At 46.5% G+C, this 20,379-nt stretch overlaps 2 protein-coding genes across 2 annotated transcripts; one reads left to right on the forward strand and one right to left on the reverse strand.

Moving 5' to 3' along the window:
* Nucleotides 1-274: 274 nt before the first annotated feature.
* LOC119396773 (solute carrier family 41 member 1) lies at nt 275-8,181 on the forward strand. Its single transcript, XM_037664097.2, has 6 exons — nt 275-384; nt 1,277-1,363; nt 2,094-2,409; nt 4,560-5,068; nt 6,407-6,480; nt 7,356-8,181. The coding sequence occupies exons 1-6, from the start codon at nt 353-355 to the stop codon at nt 7,832-7,834; spliced, it is 1,497 nt and encodes a 498-aa protein (XP_037520025.1). The 5' UTR covers nt 275-352; the 3' UTR covers nt 7,835-8,181.
* On the reverse strand, nt 8,181-11,183 carry LOC119397631 (zinc finger protein 846). Its single transcript, XM_037665057.2, has 2 exons — nt 10,645-11,183; nt 8,181-9,609 (listed from the first exon to the last, which is right to left on the reverse strand). The coding sequence occupies exons 1-2, from the start codon at nt 11,082-11,084 to the stop codon at nt 9,156-9,158; spliced, it is 894 nt and encodes a 297-aa protein (XP_037520985.1). The 5' UTR covers nt 11,085-11,183; the 3' UTR covers nt 8,181-9,155.
* Nucleotides 11,184-20,379: the final 9,196 nt, after the last annotated feature.

Raw genomic sequence — 20,379 nt, forward strand, 5'->3', positions numbered from 1 at the left:
CGTCCACTGCGGAGCTTGTTTTCAAAAGGGTGGGGGAGGGGAGGGGGGAGTGCTGTGAAACTTCGCCCCTCCCCCTAATGGAGAACCCTGCGCCCGCCCATGACCTCAGGTGGTTTCGCGGCGTTCGACTGAGCGCGCTCTCTCAGCGTCCTGACACGGGATTTTACGGAGAATTTCCTTTCGCCCTTGACATGGTTACGCATGCGACGGCGATTACGGGCTTGCTTATGACAAGGGAAGGAGTACGCCTTTTCCTAGGTGAAGTGGCTATCGAGCGGCTGGATTACAGAGGGGGGGGGGGGCAAATTGCGCGCTTATCTTAATTGGAGCCGTGTGGCATCGCAGTGTGGCCATGGCGGAGCGGCAGGCGCGCCACGCATCAAAGTGAGTCTCTCCTCTCTCTGCTTTGAATATGCATTCGCTCGAATCATGCCAGGCTGTTCTTTACCCCTGAAAATTGGCAACGCGCATAATGAAAGCCATCGATCCCCAATAGAGTGTCGAACAGAATCTACACTGTGCGATCACGCGTGGTTTATCATCAGCTACGTATCAAGGGCGCTGCGTCGTATAACACATCGCGAGCGTCCTCACCCTTTCAGGGGAGTGGAAATCGCGGTCTCGGTACCATAATGTATAGTGCACACTTAAAATGACCGCGAGCGTGATCCTTTGGAGACTGTATACTACATACCAAGCGGTCACCTTACTTGCGCATTACTTCGCTTTCATCGCTCTCCTTGGAGCGAAGTTGTGCTTCGGTAATTAATTTGACGGAACGAAGAGGTTTCACAAACTGTCGAGAGGCTGTACACCCAAGGGAGGGGTTGTTGAAAGAGGGTTGCCTTCCGTCTCTCCCTATATGCTAATTGGCTGCCTGACTAACTGCTGCGCAGTAAATAAAAGATACCCTTCCCTCCACCCCCCCCCCTTCATCCCCTCCTAACCAACATAACCATTGGCGCATCAAAAAATTTCGGGTTTTTTTATAGTGATGTTCATGAACATAACTATAAAAAAACCCGAAAATATTATTTTTCGATGCTCAACAGAGAATCAGTAGGATCACCATAGTTCACTAGTTGTACAACATTATTACCGGTCCTTGTCTACCAAAAGGTCCTGGGTCTGGGTCCACCTTCAGTTCAGTTATAGGCAGCGACTGTCACTGATGTCACGGCACCTATTAATAAAGAACCTGGAAGAGCAGATTATAACGCTGAACATCACCTGATCTGTTTTTATTCTTACACAAATATCCACATTATCTTTCCAGCTCGATCGAGGTGACAGAATTGACGGAGTATTTACAGAAAAGAAACGACTTGTCGGGCGCAAGCGTCCTACATATCAGCGAGCATTGGTAAGAAAAAAATTCTTGTATCGTTCTGATGGCTGATTTCAGGTGAGAGGCGACTTAATTGTGGTTTGTTTCTCGCGGTTTGCTTGTTTTGCAGATCCATCAAATGTAATCAAACAATGTAGCAGTAGTAGTAGTAGTAGTAGTAGTAGTAGTAGTAGTAGTAGTAGTAGTAGTAGTAGTAGTAGTAGTAGTAGTAGTAGTAGAAAGCATTATTTGTTGCTTTTTGCTTGTGAAGTCCCATATATATTAACTGGTCAGTGTGGGGTGATCAGTGTGATCCAAACTGATCAGTGTAGGACACTGTAGGCATAGGCGTGCGTGTAGGCATGTGTAGGCATCCCCGCATAGGATGAACTGCCAACACGACCGAAAAGCAGTACTTGTAGTATATACATACTCGCTTCTCTCAAGGAAAAATCTATAGCTGTGAGCACATTCTTTCTTGTTCCTTGCGATTCTAGGCTGCCCAGTTTTTTTTTTTTTTTTCGGGACATATACCAAATCGTCGATTTGGCGATTCTATACTATGGAGTTGCTGAACTTCTTGTGGACATCCCTGAACTTGCTTAAACCGTATTGGTGGGCTAGTTGGTTCATGATAGCTTATGACAGCGCGCATTAAAAACAAGGACAAAACGGACACAGAAAGATAGACATAGACGCAAGCGCTAAACATTATGTCTATCCTTATGTGTCCGTTTCGTACTTTTTGATGCGACACTGCTTGCAGTGATGGCGACGGCGATGGGTTGTGCGTCGACACCTCGGAAATTCGTATCAAGTCCAGCGCAGCCCGCGCTTCTGCCGGCAGCGGAGACAGCGAGGATGACCTGTGGTTCGAGGAGTCCATCCGGGCCACGGCGCTGCAGGTGTTCGTGCCGTTTTTGGCGGCCGGCTTCGGCACGGTGGGCGCGGGGCTGCTGCTGGACATGGTGCAGCACTGGCCCGTCTTCCAGAACGTCACCGAGCTGTTCATCCTGGTGCCTGCACTTCTGGGCCTCAAGGGAAACCTCGAGATGACCATGGCGGCTCGTATGTCTACACAGGTGTGCGGCAAGCTTTCGCGTGCATATATGCGTGCTCAGGGTTCCCCTTCAGAGGGAGGGGGGGCGAAAGTTCATCAAACCGTCCCCCCGCCCTATTAAGTCAGAGGATAGGGCATACTTTGAGCCCCCCCCCCCCCCCCCCCTCCTAGGTAACTATGGGGGGGGGGGGCAGGAGGAGCCCCTCGTGCGCACGCCTATGTCCGCGCGTGTATACATTGTTTTCACACGACGCCACAAACATGCTATAGCGCCCAAAGATGGCGGTCGCGATGACTTCAGTGCACCATAGTATCAGAGGCATATCGTTTTACATTGTATGACGGTGATCGTTTGTTCACCGGCTTACCCATAAACCCTAAAAAATAAAAAAGAGCACGTAAAAAGGCTGCCTTTTTGTCCCGAAACAATAATCGTCATCTGGCTTGCTTGCTTTTCCCTCGTTGAAAAGTCAGCGCTCGCCACTTTCCTATGAAGAATGCAGTGTCACGCCGATAACGCGCATGCCGCTCGTGACCTGAAAGTACCGGGCGCACGGCGATAATGCAAGGAAACGCATGCAATGTAGATGGCGATTATCGTTATGAAAAAAAAAGATTGTTTTTAAGTACGTAGCAGTGGCCCGGCTTGTCGTCCGTCCGTCTCATGTGGCGTGATCACGCTCAAAATCAAGTGGCCAATACAGGCCTAAAACAAAGCTATATGCTCAAAACCGAGTTAAAATAAACGAAGAGGGTCTAAAATAACATAATGAATAAAAATAACCAAGAAATAATCGCAATAATTAACTTACAATTGCTAAAAACCCTTCGGAAACATGTGGTTGACACCCGCGCCGCGCCAGAGAGAGCGCCACTGCCTCGCCAAGCGCGCAATTGCTCCTCCCACCGGCGCTTCTCCGGCGCCTTCGTCGCTACATTTGAAGGGGGAACCTGACGGAACTCGCTGCAGGCGACACGTATCTCAATTGCCGTAAGAAGCAAGAAGTCGATAAAGCGCAGCAAAAAGTAGCGCGCATGTCGCACACCGAGTTTGCGAATCTCCCTAACAAGATTCTACTCGTGCCGGAGAAACCCTACATCCTTACCTCAAACATTGACGTTATCGGCGGTTTGGTAAACGGAGCAGTGGGAACTCTACGAGAGGGAATCGCTGGGTACCCGTGCTACGCACGTCCTCGGGTTTCGCAGTAATGGAGCTGCATTTAGCGCAGTATTTAGAACTATAGCAATCATCACACATTTTTTTACTCGCTCTTTTTTAGCGTGTATTACTTATCGATTGGTCGCTTGGCGTAAGGCGCAACTGTCGCGCTGTCACGTGTATTGTTTACTCGGCTAATACCTGAAGATGTCGACCATCATGACGTCGACGGAAACGATCAATAGGTACCCGTTCTTCGTGGATTTCAGACGGTTTCATACGCATTTCAGAGTCCCACTGGACATTGGCTTATTTAGATGGAAAGGAGAGACCGTTCAGCGATCTCTCTCTTCGGGTACTCAACGATGGCACCGTCGGCGAACAGTGTGGGCTTGATGACGTGGCTTTGTGAAGATAAACATCGTGTAATGTAACGGCTAGAGCAATAATACCCTTCTTGCATATATATATTCTAAACCAGCTTTACGCCATGTTTTCAGTCATGAGGTGAACAGCGGAAATGAGAGACATAATAGTAAGTACAAGCTCCGCCCACAAAACAGCGGCGCACTTGTCAGTCCCCTAAGTCGTGCAAGTTGGTTTCCTTTCGAGCTGCTAGTACTTTTCTGTATACTAGTGCAAATACAACGAATATCGAAAACTAAAGGTTTGTCGTTCCTGACCGAGATATGACCTTTGGCTAACCAGTAATGTCAGAATCTCTGGTGAAATTTGCCAGTACGTTCAAGTTTTCGACTTAAAACCAGCGACACGAATATGTGTCTGTGCAGGTACGCCAACTATATGAAACAAGCGATAAGTGCTTGACGTCACGGAAATAAGCAGTTGTGATAGAGTGGAGCGTCTATGCAAATTCTCTCTGGTTGGGACAGTGCTGGCAGTGGGTGGAGCTTGTACTTATTCTTAGGCTGTAACCTACTACAGACTGAATTGTATAAAGCACCGTATCCACACTTTGAACATCACGTCGTGTACGCATGCGCGAGCAGGCCAACCTGGGCAACATGGACACGCTGCGCGAGCAGTGGAAGTCGGCAAGCGGCAACATGGCGCTGGTGCAGTGCCAGGCCACGGTGGTGTCGCTGCTGGCGTCGCTATTCGCCGTCATGATGGGCTTTATCACGGAGCGCCGCTTCGACATGAGAAACGCGCTCATGCTGTGCGCCAGCAGCTTGGTCACGGCGAGTGTTGCCAGCCTGGTGCTCGGTTCGGTCATGATCGGCGTTGTCATCCTGTCACGCAAGCACCACATCAACCCGGACAACGTGGCCATTCCCGTGGCTGCTTCCCTCGGAGACTTGACAACGCTGGCGCTTCTCGCCGGCGCTGGATCGCTGCTTTTCGGCGGCACCGAGGACGTGCGCCTGTACCTGTGCGTGGTCATCTTCTTCCTGCTGTTCATCCCACTCTGGGTGCTCATAGCGCGCAGCAACACGTACACTTCGTCCGTGCTGTGGAGCGGCTGGATACCAATAATCTCGGCCATGGCCATCTCAAGGTGCGCGGCGAGTATGCGTTTCACTTTTGCTCAAGTGCATACGCTTGCGCAGGGTTCTCCGTGAGAACCCTGCGCAAGCCTGCGTGAGAACCCTGGGGGGGGGGGGGGCGCAACCACCGCCCCCCCCCCCCCCCAAAAAAAAAATAAAGGACGAGTCCGGAAGAAAACAAGCTTCGCAGTGGATTCAAAAATTAAAATGGAGCGATGACGTGCTGCTCACAACGACCTGCCTTTGGTCCCCGACTTTACGGGGCTAAAGAAGTAAACTGTTCTTAGAATGCAACATTAGGGGTCCTTGGCCACCATTATTGTCAAAAACCTGCATGGCCACAACGCTGCACATTAAAAAATGACAGGAACTTAGGTCCGACTGAGCAAAGGTGCGGGGCTGACTTAGCGCCTCCACCCTTAGATGATTAGGGGAGGGGGGCTGCCCCTCCCCCCCGGGGAAACGCCTATGTTCAACTGCTTCGTGGAACCGAAAGTGTTGCGCGGAGGAGGAGTTGCACTAATTCAATGTTTTGAGGGCCCTATATTAAGACAGGGAATATGGACTAACAGCACTACGGCTCACGTGGTGGAAGCTGCTTTTGTTGTTTCAATTTGTGTTGTGATTTGCATTGGTGGGTGATGGGAAGGAACCTATCAGGAAATTACCACGCATAGCGGCAACGACGTTCACGTATGTCACTACCATCATGTATGCACGTTGATCTGCATGGTAACGTATACTGTAGCACGCATTACCAACATCACTCCTTTTTTTATTTAATGAAAATCTATGAGGAGCAGCTGCATGCAGATCCCCCATATATAGTTAAGTACATAATGCACTTAATCGTCTCCTTTTTTATTAAAAGTTGGTTTTATGTATTGAACAATGAACGTTGTGTTAATGTTGGACATCGCGATGCTATCTTTTCTGCATATTTCATAATCCCTACTACATTATGTACTCTCTACTTACAAATATAGGCTACATATTTTTATAGTTGTAAAACAAAAGTTATCCTCCCCCTCCCCCCCCCCTCCCTCTGCGTAAGTAACTTACGGTTATTACAGTTGGTGTTCATTTTCCAGGTTTCAAAAAGAACGCGAAGAAGTTTGGACCTTCAACCAATTATGAATACTAAAAGTTTAAATAAATCTGCAAATATTTCTTCTCGTATGACAATGAACACGTTTCTCTTGATTGATCGATTGTTTGATACTTGACAAAGAAAAAGAGAGGCGCCTTACTATAGTAAAGCCCGTGGGTCTTCGCTGGCTAGTTCACACTCTGCCGTTGGTTGTCCCAACTCCGGTGTACCGGTCATGTATAATTTTGCGCTCATGCAGCCTCGGCGGTTCCATACTGGATATGACGGTACCGACGTTCGAGAATCTGGCCGTTTTCCAGCCAGTCATCAGCGGTGAGTCTGCCACGAAGTTTGATAACTCATTCATCCGTGGACTTGTAATCGGAGCTCCACACGTCTGATTTTTGTACACATGAGCTACGAAACATAGCTAAGTACATAGTAGTCTCATTTGCTATTTCTGCCATTTACGCAGGCACACCTTGGAGAACTTTTCCAGAAGCTAATATGCGTGTCAGCGCTCAGTATCAAGTGTCGAGCGCACTTTCTTAGCGCAAACTAGGCCCACCTACCTTTTTTTTCAGCCCGACATGTGCGCATTTTGTTTTTCTTTTACTGCAACCAAACATCGCAAAAACGGGAAGAAGAAAGAAGACAGAAGCGTCTTGGTCATTTGTTTACATAACTCGGGTTTACACCAGCAGTTAAGCTATGCGACACTCTTGAACCTTTCTGCGCATACGCGGCGAAAACTTGTAATGGAACCATTTTCGCCAAAGAAGGGGAATTGATCAGGTGCTCATTTCTTTGCTAGATGCAGCATAAGTTGTGCCTTACCGTTCGCCAGCCGATATGAAGTTTTATCATTGTTTCAATGATTATCTGGCACAGTTGTATACGTAAGCGCTATTTGTCCGACATTATGCACTTCAGAGAAGTTGCTATATATGCTTTTATAGGCGTGAATAAATAAATAAATAAATAAATAAATAAATAAATAAATAAATAAATAAATAAATAAATAAATAAATAAATAAATAAATATTTTGTACTAACGTGCACTTGTAATGGCTGACGAGGCTATAGGGAGCTCGTTGAATCGCATCGCTGTAGTAACCACCGTTACTAGATTAGGTCTAGTTTATTAACATTGGTAGTAACTGCATATGCTCTTAAGGGGGGTGCTGATGTAACATGCATGCCCGTAGGTGTGGCGGGGAACCTTGTGGCGATCCAGACGAGCCGTCTGTCCACCTACCTGCACCAGCGCACCAAGATTGGCGCCCGCCCGATTGAGGCCGGAGGCGGCATCTGCCTCGACCCCTGCTCGGCCTTCTTCGGCAAGGGCCGCAACGCACGTGCAGCCCGCGTCCTCATGATGATGGTCCTCCCTGGTCACCTGGTCTTCACCTACACCATCAGCTTCGTGCGGCCCAGCCGCATGGCCGTCACGCCCGTCTTCCTGCTCGTCTACTTTTCGTCGGCGCTGCTCCAGGTGTTCATGCTGTTGTACCTGTCGCGGTGCATGGTGTACTGGATGTGGGCCCGCCAGATCGACCCGGATAACGCGGCCATCCCGTACTTGACCGCGCTGGGAGACCTGCTGGGAATCGGCCTGCTCGCCCTGTCCTTTCACCTGCTGCGTGCTTTGGGAGACGCCAATGCCATGCCGCAGCAGCTCGCTTAACACGCAGTTTTTGACGGAACCGACCGACGCAGCACTGGCAACGGACGGTGGCTGATGCGGTCCGGTGGAGTGGACGCTGTCGCGAACTCAGAGGAATAGTGTTTACACCCCGTAACTCTTCTCTCGCAACACATATACGCGAATCTCTACCTTATATTTCAGCCATTCCCGGTGAAGCACTTTTCGGGAGAGATGTATGGAGAATAGACATCTTTGCTAAGTATCTTGTCAGATGGGCGTGCGGAATTTGTAGACGAACGAAGGGAACAGTGTGAAAGAGGACAGAGAAAGAATCACCTGAATGCAGTGCTACTTACCGCTGCAAGAGCGAAACTAGCTAGGATACTTTTTTATGGAATATCTTCAAGTGGTTAGCGAAAAATGCAATTCAAGTAAAGTTTCCTGAGAACTGTTTTCAGGATTTGATCCGGGCTTGCAGACGCCAGAGCTGTATTGTGGTGCCAGCTGCTGAACATGCATGGTTACCAGGTATTGTAACGACGTACTTTCTGTAGATTATTTCGTGTCCTTTCTAGTGCTGGAGAGAGAGAGAAAGAGAGTTCGTATTCATTCGATATTAATCATCCCAGTTCAGCACGTCAGAAATTTTAGATCTTCCTCGCCTACGCACGAATCGGACGATCTTGACAAGTGAAGGGCCGTGGGAAGAGTTCTCAAGCGTCGTGAAATAATTATTTGCTACGAGCTCTTCCCACCCGTAGGTTTGGTGTGATTTCGTAGAGTCTGTTTCTAGCAGACTCTAGCAGCCGACTTTTCTTTTGTTGAACTCGCAGTCGACTGGACGCTATATTTGCGTGATGAATGGTGTCTTGATTTTACACATGATCAGGCTTGCTGACGACGATAAATTCATCTTTATTCTTGCTAAGTGTGGCGAGCAATGTCTAGGTTTGTGAGATAAAGAACAAGAAACACAACCTCACCGTTTTTTGAGGACTATACCATAGAAAAATAGTCGCCCTTTGTCGATGACGATGTCTGTGAGGCAGAACAAGTTCCAAATTAAAAAAAAAATGTATGTATTGGAGGGGCCACCTGCCCGTCGTACGTGGAATTCAATCACGTGATTGTTTGACGTAAGCTGTGGCGTAAGCATGAATGAAGGAAAAGACATTTTTTATAGGAGGGAGCGCCACGTGATTCCGCTAGCCTCGGCCAGGCCAACCTCCTTTGACGTCGCCCCTCCTGACCAGTGCGCGGTGCTTCCTCGGTATAGATTAGGCCCCTAAGAAGCGCCTACATGCTACACAACCAAAGCAAGCCGACCAATAGTGGCGCTTGCCTATCACGTGATCAGGGCCTATTTCTCCTTAACATTTTTATGACTAGGCTTCAAGATTGTTGCGTGAGGCTCACTCCTAGTTTTTTCCTTCCTCCATGAGCGTAAGCTCTCATAAACGCCCTCACCCCTTGGTATACCACTCCGCTGTGCATCACTCGAGGAACAGTCTGTTTCACGAGTGTTCAAGAGAGCGCCGACGCTGCTGCGGCTGTCGTCGTCGCAGGACGTTGGTCTGGTAGCTGTCAGTACAGGCTGAGCTTCGAGCTGATGTCGCGCACGTAGGTGTCGGTCCAGGTCTCGGCGGCGCACCAGTCTCTTGGCGCACAGCGCGCAGCGGTAAGGCGAATCCCGCTGCGCGTGCAGGCGCACGTGCTTGTTAAGGTTGGACGGGTCACTGAACGGCCTCCGGCAGAAACGACACTCTAGGGGCTTGTGGCCGGTGTGCGTGCGCACGTGAATCTTTAGGCCGTACCTGCGAACACACATGTACAAATCCGTATACGCTTACTCTCAGATCACGTGCCGCGTTGAGAAAGATAAGCACTTCAAGAACTGAGTCTTTGAGCGATAAAGCTGAAGAAAAAAGAATGCAGGTTGTTCTTGTGTCGCATTGCTACAATATATACTGGGAAAGCGCTACTTCGGAAACTTTTGTATGAGTAATTGTTCCTATACCTGGCAAAGTGAAACATACTGCGGCACCAGGAAACCACGGGGTCGAAAGATGAACGCCGGACATATGTTCGAGGAATGTGCAAAGTTCTACTCGGCTGCGGCGGGCGCTGTGGCAGCTGCGTCAGGTAACCACACCAGGTATTTCAATAGCTGTTGCGACCACTACACATGATGTTGACTTTAGACACAGCTTCTGGCTTCCAGCTCGTGGAAGGGGCGGCGACTCTTCTAAATGTTAGTAGTCACAGTTCATGCTACATCAATACTTCCAGGCTATTCCGATGCTCAAATTAAGTAAAATTTCAGGCTATTCCGATGCTCAAACCATTAACTAAAAGCTTTTGTTTTTCCCGTGGCTAACACCCAGCTACACTTAATCTTAAGCGATAACGCGCTCAAACTACGACGAGAGAATACTGATGTATAAATTTTGATCACATGGTGGGGATAAAAATATCTGACACGCGATTTCGATGACAGACAGCGGTTTACTTCCTGCATATTTCGTGTCGTACGTCGCGCCATCGTCCCGTTTTCTTGACACAAGGAGCCGCCAGATTAAACTTACTTTGCCCTCATCAGTGAATAGTGTTAGTCATATGCCAAATCAAGCCACCTTTCTTTATACATTCGCAAAGGTGCTAATGTTGTGTATACTGCCACTCCCATCGTCTATACTTGAACGCAGAGACCCGTTTCTGAAGAAGCTGCATATTAATCACAGGAACCCCCCAACAGGGTCGTTGAAGCGCAATTTCTGTACGCGTTTATGTCGAAGATCGAATCGAGAGCATCGTCTGGCTGAATACGGGGAGAGAGACTGCCTCATCACCTGCGAGAGTAGAGCTTCCCGCAGAAGGCGCACGCGTGCCTGGGAGGCGCCAGCCTCGGCGGCTTGGCGCCGCACGCGTCCAACGCCAGATGCGCCTTGAGCGGGTTGGGCTGCTCGAAGGCCGTGCCGCAGTCCGGACACGCGTAGCACCGGTGGCCGCGAATGTGCGCCGGCGTCAGCGCCGCCGGCACGCCGAGCTCGGTGAGCAGCGAAGGCGAGAGCCACGGCCGAAGCTCCTCGCCCGCGCACAGGGCGCGCGTCGTGATCAGCGAGAGGCGACCGCACGCCAGTCGCGACACGGTCGCGTTCTGCTCGTGACAGTCGCGAGCCAGACGCGCGCACAGCGGGTTCGCGGTCGCCGGTAGGAGAAGCTCGACGCCGGCGCAAGCCACGGGCACCGGCCGCGTCACGGGTCGTGAACCGCAGGCGTCCGTGAGCATCCGCCGCAAGCGGCTGGTTGCAGGAAGGTGTTGAGAAGGGCCGAGAACGGCAGCCAGCCGGCAGTGGTTGTGCGGCCACGAGGGCCGTCTCTTCGCCACCGGCACCACCGGTACTCATGAGCGTGCCTGCGTATCCTGGAGCAGTTCAGAAGGAGACAATTATGAGAACGCCAAGAAGAAAAAAAAAAAACGAATGTGGCGCCATACCACTTCATCGAAAAGGCGGATGTAGCGAAATAGGCGGATGTAAGGAAACTGTATGTCGTTAAAAGTGTGCATCAATGGCGCAACTAGGGATTATAAGGAAACCACACATCAAAGGAAAACAAAACTATACAGTATCAGCGCACAAAGGACGGTGAAAGGGACAATTGGGACGCCGACTCGCAATTAAGTCAATCTCTTATTCGGATAACATCGAGTATGCATATAGGAGCAATGGCGTTCTGCTTGTACGCGTGCATGTATTCTCTTTTTTTTTGTGTAATTGTTTGAGTGACAAATGGACATGATTTGTCACGTTCCTTTAACGTCACACAGCATGTTAGGTCCAATACATCGCCCTTCAAAACAGCACGGGTCTCAGAGTCAGTGTTTAATGACCTGTCAGAAATTGGCCTAATCGGAAAGCTTTAATGATCGACTATTTCATGTAAAAAAAAGCCTAGACTTACCTGACATCCTAGTTGTGATTATTATTATCAGGTTCACTTGCGCATTTAATATTTGTTTGCATTCTTTCTTTTTATTATTATTTTCCCTGCCTTTTGCAATCTTTTAATACCATTCCCCTTCCCTACACAGAGTATAGCATGCCAGCGGTTATATACACGGCGGCAAAAATCTGTTTTTGCAATAACGAGTCTCTCTCTCTCTCTCTTTCTTGTAATACTCGCTGTTGGGCTAGTTGGTTCATGTTCAGTGTGAACAGTAATCTTGGCGCCAAAAACACGACCACGCAGGAATACAAAGGAACACATAGACAGGACGGGCGCTTCGTTGAGTTCCTTTGTGTTCCTGCGTAGTGGCGTTTTTGGCGCCAAGGTTTCTATTCATACTGAAAGTTGTCTCCTCCTCCTCCTTCTCTGAGGGTCCACTACAGTCGAACCTATACATAACGAAGTGGCATGCGTACCATAAGTATGTTCGTTATATCCGATATTCGTTGTAACAGTAGATATAAATATTGGCTCTAGCAAATCGCCAATCCGCGCTCGCCTAAAAATCATAAATACTGAACCTCATTACTCTGGACTTGAAACCCACTATAAGACGTACTCCTTACTTGTATTCGTGTGACAATTCAGACTTCCTTTCATACGTTGGCGCAACCAGTCAAATGCTCTTTTTTTTTTCGCTGGATGAACGAAATTTTCCGCAACTTTTTAAAATATAAAAAAAAATGTAGTTGTGTATTGTCTTTCAATATTTATTTTGTTCTTTATGCTGCCTCTCGAGTTTGGAGCCACGCGCGAACCCTTAATTTCTTCGTTACAGCCGATATCACGGCGGCTTTCGCGTTTTCGGCTTCGCTATTAAAACAATAAGTGTCACTGAAATAAAGCGTGACCAACCAAAGTTCATTTTTAGTTCGCTATAACCGATAATTTGTCATATCAGTGTTCGTTATAACGAGATTATCCTCATATAGATCAGCGAGCTCGGCGGCGACGCATTGAAAAATTCGAGTTCTACCAACTGATTACCATTTCAGAGCTGGACGGACGCCATTTGAGAGGTCCTGTAGGTTTCACAATCATCGAATGACCAGAATCCACAACGAGGACGTCTGCTATATGTTAGTCTTCGTTTTAACCTCTCGTGCACACCCTAATAAATCCTGTGCCCGAAGATTACCGATTCCAATCATCACTCTTTATACTGTAACGCTGCCCTCGATTAGGTCCCCTCTTCTTTGTACCCACTGTGAATGACCGCCGATTAACTGGAGAAAACATTGCAACAGGATAGCTATAGGAGGGCTAGTTGGTATCGCATCATGATATGAAACTTTGAGCGCAAATAAAAGACGCAGGACCAAGAAGGGAAACACACACCAGAGCGCCTGTGGTGTGTGTTTCCCTTCTTGTCCTGCGTCGGTTATTTGCGCTCAAAGTTTCATATCATAACTGGAGAAATCTGCTTATTTCTACTGGCGTTTCTTGGTTCCTCTTAATACACGTGAACTTGTGGCAAAAAAGAAAAGCTGTGTATAACAAAGTGAAAATCAAATCTTAAAAATTTTGTTATAACGAGGTTTTAGAAGTGTGAATGGTTGGGCTAGTATGTGCGATATTTCAAGGAATGGAGAATTGCTCTTGAATAAGTACAACGGCGAAAGGACAGGAGTGTAACACGCTCAACTTGCATGTGAATTTTATTGGGGCACAAAGAATCTCTCAGACGTCTATAGCGCTTGTGCAAGTACACTAAAGATGTGCAGAGGCTTCACCTCTTTACGCTGTAGTGGAAGCGGGTTAAAGAATCATGCAAGCAAATCAAGCGCCCTGTCTTTCCTTTCTCCCTCTTCTCTTCTCTCTCTCAAATCAAGCGTCGAATGTCAAGCGTCGTACGTGGAATAGCTCTCGGGCGTTTTATGGAGAATACTGGGCAGACTCGCAAAAATGCGAGTACGAGCTTGGGTGCTCGTATAGTCGTCGACGGAACCTTTTCGTCGTATAGCTGTTTATGCAAGAAAACACATTGTGCTTGAGTGCAGGTTTTACATTGGATTACCTGTCTAAATACGTAGGATTAGTAATGTCGTTTTGATAGTCATTCACAAACATGATTGTTGTGGTTTTATGTCCGAAAAAAAAAACGATATGATAATGAGAGACGCCGCGGTTGAGGGCTTCGGAAATTTTGACCATCTGGTGTTCTTTGACGGGCACCTAAATCTAGGTGCACGGGCTTCGAGCATTTTGCCTCCATCGAAATGCGACCGCCGCGGCCGGGATTCGATCCCGCGACCTTCGGGTCAGTAGTCGAGCACCATCAGCACTAGCAGTTGTTATTCAGCCAGATCTCTTGCATTACAGCAAAGGAAATTGAGAAATCTACCGATTCCGGGGGCAAATACGTTAATTAACAAGTTATCTAATTTCTTGATTGAGATAGTTTAGAGTATGTAAATAAACAAGACGCGATATCACCGTTCCTTGAAGTGCATCTATTGGGACATCTAAAGCACACTAAATTGATCGGCGCCGCTCTGTATATGTAAAAAATTCTTCAAAGCGGCTGTCCAATCAGATTATTTTCACATTTTGCACGTATTTAATAATATAGGTCGAGTGGAATTTTTTTCTCAAGGCTCAAATTACTCTAACATTCAGAAGTAAAGCGTTATACAGGGTGTCCCAACTATCACGCAACAAGATTTCAAAAAACAGGAACGGCGTTACGCGAAGCAAATCTAATGGACATTGTTCTGAGTACACTGGACCAGGCACTACTAATTTTTTGTTAATGAGGCTTGAATAATTAGTTATAATTAATTTTGTAACTCGACCAGTGCTTATACAATAATCAAAATGCCAATGAGGCATATGTAAGCATGCTTAAGCTACATCTAACCTCGTCATTTTCAGCAGCGTACTCTTTTTTTTTTTCGACCAAAAAAGAAAGCGCACGAAATGAAAAGATATCACGCAATTAATACGTTGCTGAAAGAGCTCAGTTGCATATAATTTAAACATGCCTACATGTGCCTCATTGGCATTTCGATCATTAGGTGAGTGCTTATCGTGTTACAAAATTAGTTATAACTAATCAATCAAGCCTCATTAGCAAAAAAAAAATGGGTAGTGGCTGCTCCAGTGTACTGGAAGCAATATGCACTAGGTTTTATTCCCATAATGCCGTTCCTCTTTTTAAAAATATTGCTGCGTTATAGTTGGGACGCCATATATACTTGAGCTAAGTTTCACTCAATTTTGTAAACCACTCTGGCTGAATTTCAAACAAGCTTACAGAGCTTCAACGACATTAAAATGAACGACGTACGTTCCACTAATGTAAGTAATTAAAAGAACGCAGTAATCAATGCTACAAAATTTTGATGCCTTCATGCACAACATCTAAATAAGAGCGCAGTACTAATGCACAGACCAGGGTTAAGTTGATGAAATACAAGTAAACCCATCTTCCAGTTCTGTTCATGTACAAGTGTTCCATTTGAGCACATGCAATTAAGAGCGGAACTCCAATGGAGGTTCAAATTAATGAATTAGGTATATTCGAGTTGCAGCACTCACCGTGCGAGCTTCCAGTCGGTTGATTTGCCGGCTGAACTTTGAAGTCGCGTGGAGCGGCCGCCTTTCCAAGAGGCGGAGCGATGGGCCGGTCCCGAGTGGCGAACCAACCACCCGCCGCGGCATCCCTACCACGCCAGCGAACCAGCTGCGTGGTATACGCATGGTCGCGGTGGCTAGTTTGTTCTCGCCTGGGGGTAGTGCGGACTGGTGCGGGCCTCTTAAATAAAAAAAAAGAAGAAAAAGAAGAAACGACTTTTGAAACGAGTAGCGTGTATTCGTAGCGAGATCAAACATCGGCGCGCCACCACCAAACATCATCATCTCCGGCGGATGTTGCAGGTGCGGACAGCGCTTGCGCTCTTTGCCAACAGTGATAGGAAGCAGTTATTTTTTGACAGCGAAGCTGACAGGGCTTCAGGACTCCTAATAGAGTTTTGTGAATGAATGAATGTCTCAGTCTACTCTGTGCCGTTGTCGTAGTAGTAAGACTATTTTGCGTATGACATGTGGGGGCGCCGCCACCTTGGGCTGTTAAACGAATGCTTTCCTATTTTTTGTATTTCGCGACGTGAATTGATAAGGTCAAGAAACGTGGAATGCGCCAACCTAACCGTTATCAACAGTAGCACTATTCGTTTATTTGTTAAAGATACAGAGCAGTAAGCTTAACAGCCCAATATGGCGGCATCGAAACCCATCCGTAACATAGTCTAATGGTGGTTATATATGGTAGTAGTAGTAGTAGGACTAGTCGTCACGCAGGTCACGTGACCAGAGAGGGGAGTCTATAAATAAATAAATAAGCAAATAAATAGAAATGATGATGATATTCGAAATGATGACGATGATGATGATGATGATGATGATGCACGTGATCTCGCTAGCCAATCACATTCACTCACGCGCTTACAGCTTTGCTGTGCGACGGTTTTCACGGTGTATAGGACTGGCTGAAGTTCTTTTTGTTTTGAAGACAGTCTTCGATGTTGGCTATAGTGTCAGTTAATTTTGTCTAATGCCGGTTAATGTTAGCTATCTGTTGCTATGACGGCAACATTGAGATCATTTAATCTCATTCCACTGATTGGGCTGCTCTTCAGGATAAATATCTCAGTTTCCTTAGCGGCACCTTACGGTTCTTTGATTGTTAGATGCCAGAAAAGCAAACAAGGAAGTGACGAAAAAAATGTGATGCGCGCCCACTGTTACCACTTGTCTTGACTGTTTGATAAAATCATCTTTCTCCTGTGAGATAAAATTAGTTGGAAGTTGGCGCCCGTCCTTGTTGTTCTGTTTGTTCCTCGTCCTCGTTCAATTTGCGCCGATAAGTTTCTTCAGTTATAAGTCGTTTATCTTTTTTTTTTTATTCCTAAGTCAACAGCACAACGAAGGCAGACTATGGGTAATGAAAGGGAAAAAAGAGCACTTCATCTTGCAACACCAACTGGCCCAACGTGGTTAACTTCTGCAGACTATGGATATTGAGTGTTTTGTCCCCTTTTCTTCATAGAATGCCAGCTGATGAAGGAGCAGAGTCGCTATGCTAACCATTCGTCGCTGGCGGCCGAGTACGACTGAAATACTTACGCACTCTTTCCTTCTAAATGCGAAACATTTCTTAGCGAACCCTAGGCACTTTGACCGTTTCTATCTATCTATCTATCTATCTATCTATCTATCTATCTATCTATCTATCTATCTATCTATCTATCTATCTATCTATCTATCTATCTATCTATCTAGCCGCCTACGTCGGGGGGCTCTCATGATCGCCTCCTTAACTTGGTGTAGACCAACATTTGCATGGGAGGGTAAGAGGATTTGACGAATATGACTGTCTGGTCATGACATGAATAACGTAAAGATCCTGCCGCGTACGTCGTCAAACCCTTTCCTCCAGACACGTGTGCCACATGCCCGTTTACCACGGCCACAGATCACGGGTCGCAGTGTACGGTTATGCACCACAGGTGATTGACAGTCTATATCTACCCAAGAATGGCGAGAACAGACATCGGTAATTTAAATGCGAGAGCGTTAGGAAAAACCGGCATCGGCAGCGTTGACCCAATTAATGCAAAGAATAAAAATTAGGATCCCAGCAGGAATCGAACTCAAGTATTCTACGTGGCAGTCAGATATTCTACCACAGAGCCACGCCAGGTCTAGAAACTGCTTTGGAAAAACACCCCATGCTGGCGTAACGTTGGTGCAACGTCAAGTGTGGTTGCAGTGCTGCCTATTAAACCTTATAACAAAGCAATAAACATTACATATGTACTCCTATGATACGGGCGTCATGTCGGGTTGACGTCAATCGCGGTTCCAGTGTCGATCGGGTTCGCTTTTACAGCAGGTTAATAAATATTGCATTGCCCCGCCACGGTGGTCTAGTGGTTACGGCGCTCGACTGCTGACCCGAAGGTCGCGGGATCGAATCCCGGCCGCAACGGCTGCATTTTCGATGGAGGCAAAAATGTTTGAGGCCCGTGTGCGTAGATTTAGGTGCACGTTAAAGAACCCCAGGTGGCCGAAATTTCCGGAGCCCTCCGCTACGGCGTCCCTCATAACCATGGAGTGGTTTTGGGATGTTAAACTCCAGATATTACGATTAAACATTACATTTGTATTCCCATGATTCAGCAAGCTATATTCAAGGGTTGCTCGACCCCGGAGGAATAGACTAACGAAAGTTGCGTATGATGTTCACATCATCGCACCGTATAGCGCACTTCGTTTCGATAATACTGACGTATCTCTAATGTGAGTGCTGTTGTTACGTAAGACCATTCCTTTAAACGCCAGTGTTGACGACGTGCCTGGTAAGCCCACGATGTGTACACAACTACTACACTTACAAAAACACGTCGATTCACCTCGTAACGCTTGTCTCAAAGCCAAAAAATGCAGTATATAACTACTCGCTCACTGCTTCGCAGGATACCGATTCCCACAAGGCGTGGGATCTGCCGAATTTTCCTCTTCTTTTTTTTCGCCGAGCGTGACTCGGGCAGCATCATTGTCCGAGAACGAACATAGAAGAAAAGTATTGGCAGCTCATCAATAACTGGAACTCGATTATATCAGTTTGGGAACATGCAAGTTGATCTCGCTCTGCTTGCCTGGTTGCCGCTGTCAAAGAAGCGGGAACTTTCTGACCACAACCACTGTCATTGCGATTGTAATTGATACACCCAAGGATAACGGGCACCGAGTTAGATTCATAAGTCATTGACTTTTTACAATTTTTACTTCTCGTTCGAGCATGATATCACAGGTATGTTAAGTTATTAGAACTGTAAAAAGGCGTCTGTAACTCAAAAAATTGGGGGACCCTTAAGCTTCGCCTTTAAGAGTTGAACGCGATAGCGAAATCCGGCCCCTAGTGCGCACTTCAACCACTAAGTGCATACTATTAATGTGTATTGTTACACACACACACACACACGCACGCACGCGCGCGAATTTTACAGGCTTTCGATCTAAAGCAAGAGTCGCATGGCCTCCAAGATATACGCCGCGCGCCGGCCCTCTCGGATGCCATGAAAAGTCGAGACATATTTCTCACAATGCCTCACAGATGGCAGCACACTATCTAGCGTTTGCTGCGTTGGCTTGATATGTTTTCCTCTAGATGGACATAGTTGTCCATTTTTAGAGCTGTTTGAAAGTTCGTGTGTGTATTTAGCGGCGATGGCTGCACTATCCCGGCGTTTTTCGACGTAGCTTGATGGCCTCGCGTATACGCCTACCGTATGGGCTCGTTTTCGTCGTGACACCTGCCGAACAAAATGCGTCGAGACTCCTTTCACTACATGACATTTATGTAGTGTTTTTGTCCGAAGCAGCTGCAAGCAACATCGTGGCTTTGTGGTAAGACACCTGCTTGCCACACGAACGGCCCGGGTTCGATCCTCATTGGGACCGAAGATTTTATCGTTTATTTTATTTGCTACTTTCTCGATTTTTCGCTCACGGATGATTTTCCGCTCACAACCAACGGTGCCGACGCCGACAGCGGAATTTCTGCGACACGAGCTCTCTAACGCTACCGCGTTAAAATATATTTATTACGCTTGATTACTGGAAGAGACGGAGATTACTTGCAAAAGAAATCAGGGTAGATAATTTAGTCATTAACAAAACTATACCAATAAATTTTAATCACAGATACTGGGCGAGTGAGTTACTTAAAGCACGTGCAATGGATACTAATTTGAAAAAAAAATTTACGCTAGCTGAAACATGATAAAAATGCACCAATGGTCGGCTTACATCATTCTTATGTATTTTTTTTCTCACGATAATCTTTTCATACAGTGAAGTGCAAATACAACTGGGTCGTTTTTTGGCTAACGTTCACTTCGAATACTGTGTCGTAGGTGTTGCTTTCACACACATTGCGACCTCAGTGACTGCAATTCGAAAATTAGAACTTGCTCCGTAAAATAATTATCAAAACTCAATTTGAAGAGTTTTGCTAATCAGTCGATTACACCTTTTGACTTATCGTGCAAATAAAGACTGTCTCCTAAAGGATTCATAACCCAAATAGGAACATTGTTAATTTGTTAGATACCTATTGAACCAGAACTCACTGACTAGTTTATTAGGTATCTAGCAATTTATGCAGTTTCCAATGTCTTCATGCATTACTAATGTGGTAGTCTAAAAGCTGTACTGGTCAAGGGTCTTACATGCTAAGCGTATTGGTGGCTTTTTCTTTAGTATTCTATATTGCGCTGCCTATCTGCTAGTTGGTGAAGCATACCTAAAGTAGTGCAGAGAAGCAAAACATTTGTGCAGTGATGCACATAAATTATGGAAGCTTCGCACTAGTGATGCCAGAAGTAAGTTGTTTTTTCTTTCTTTCTCTTTCTCTCTGTTTCATGTATCTTTTTTGTATGTTTCTTTCTATTTCTTTCTTTCTCTCTGTTTCTTATATGTATTTTTGTATCTGTTTCTTTCTATTTATTTTATTATATCTCTTTTTCATTCTCGCACTTTCTATCTTTATTTTCTTTCTTTCTTTCTTT

The sequence above is a fragment of the Rhipicephalus sanguineus genome, chromosome 6, assembly GCF_013339695.2.
Source record: "Rhipicephalus sanguineus isolate Rsan-2018 chromosome 6, BIME_Rsan_1.4, whole genome shotgun sequence".
In the NCBI taxonomy this organism is placed as follows: domain Eukaryota; kingdom Metazoa; phylum Arthropoda; class Arachnida; order Ixodida; family Ixodidae; genus Rhipicephalus; species Rhipicephalus sanguineus.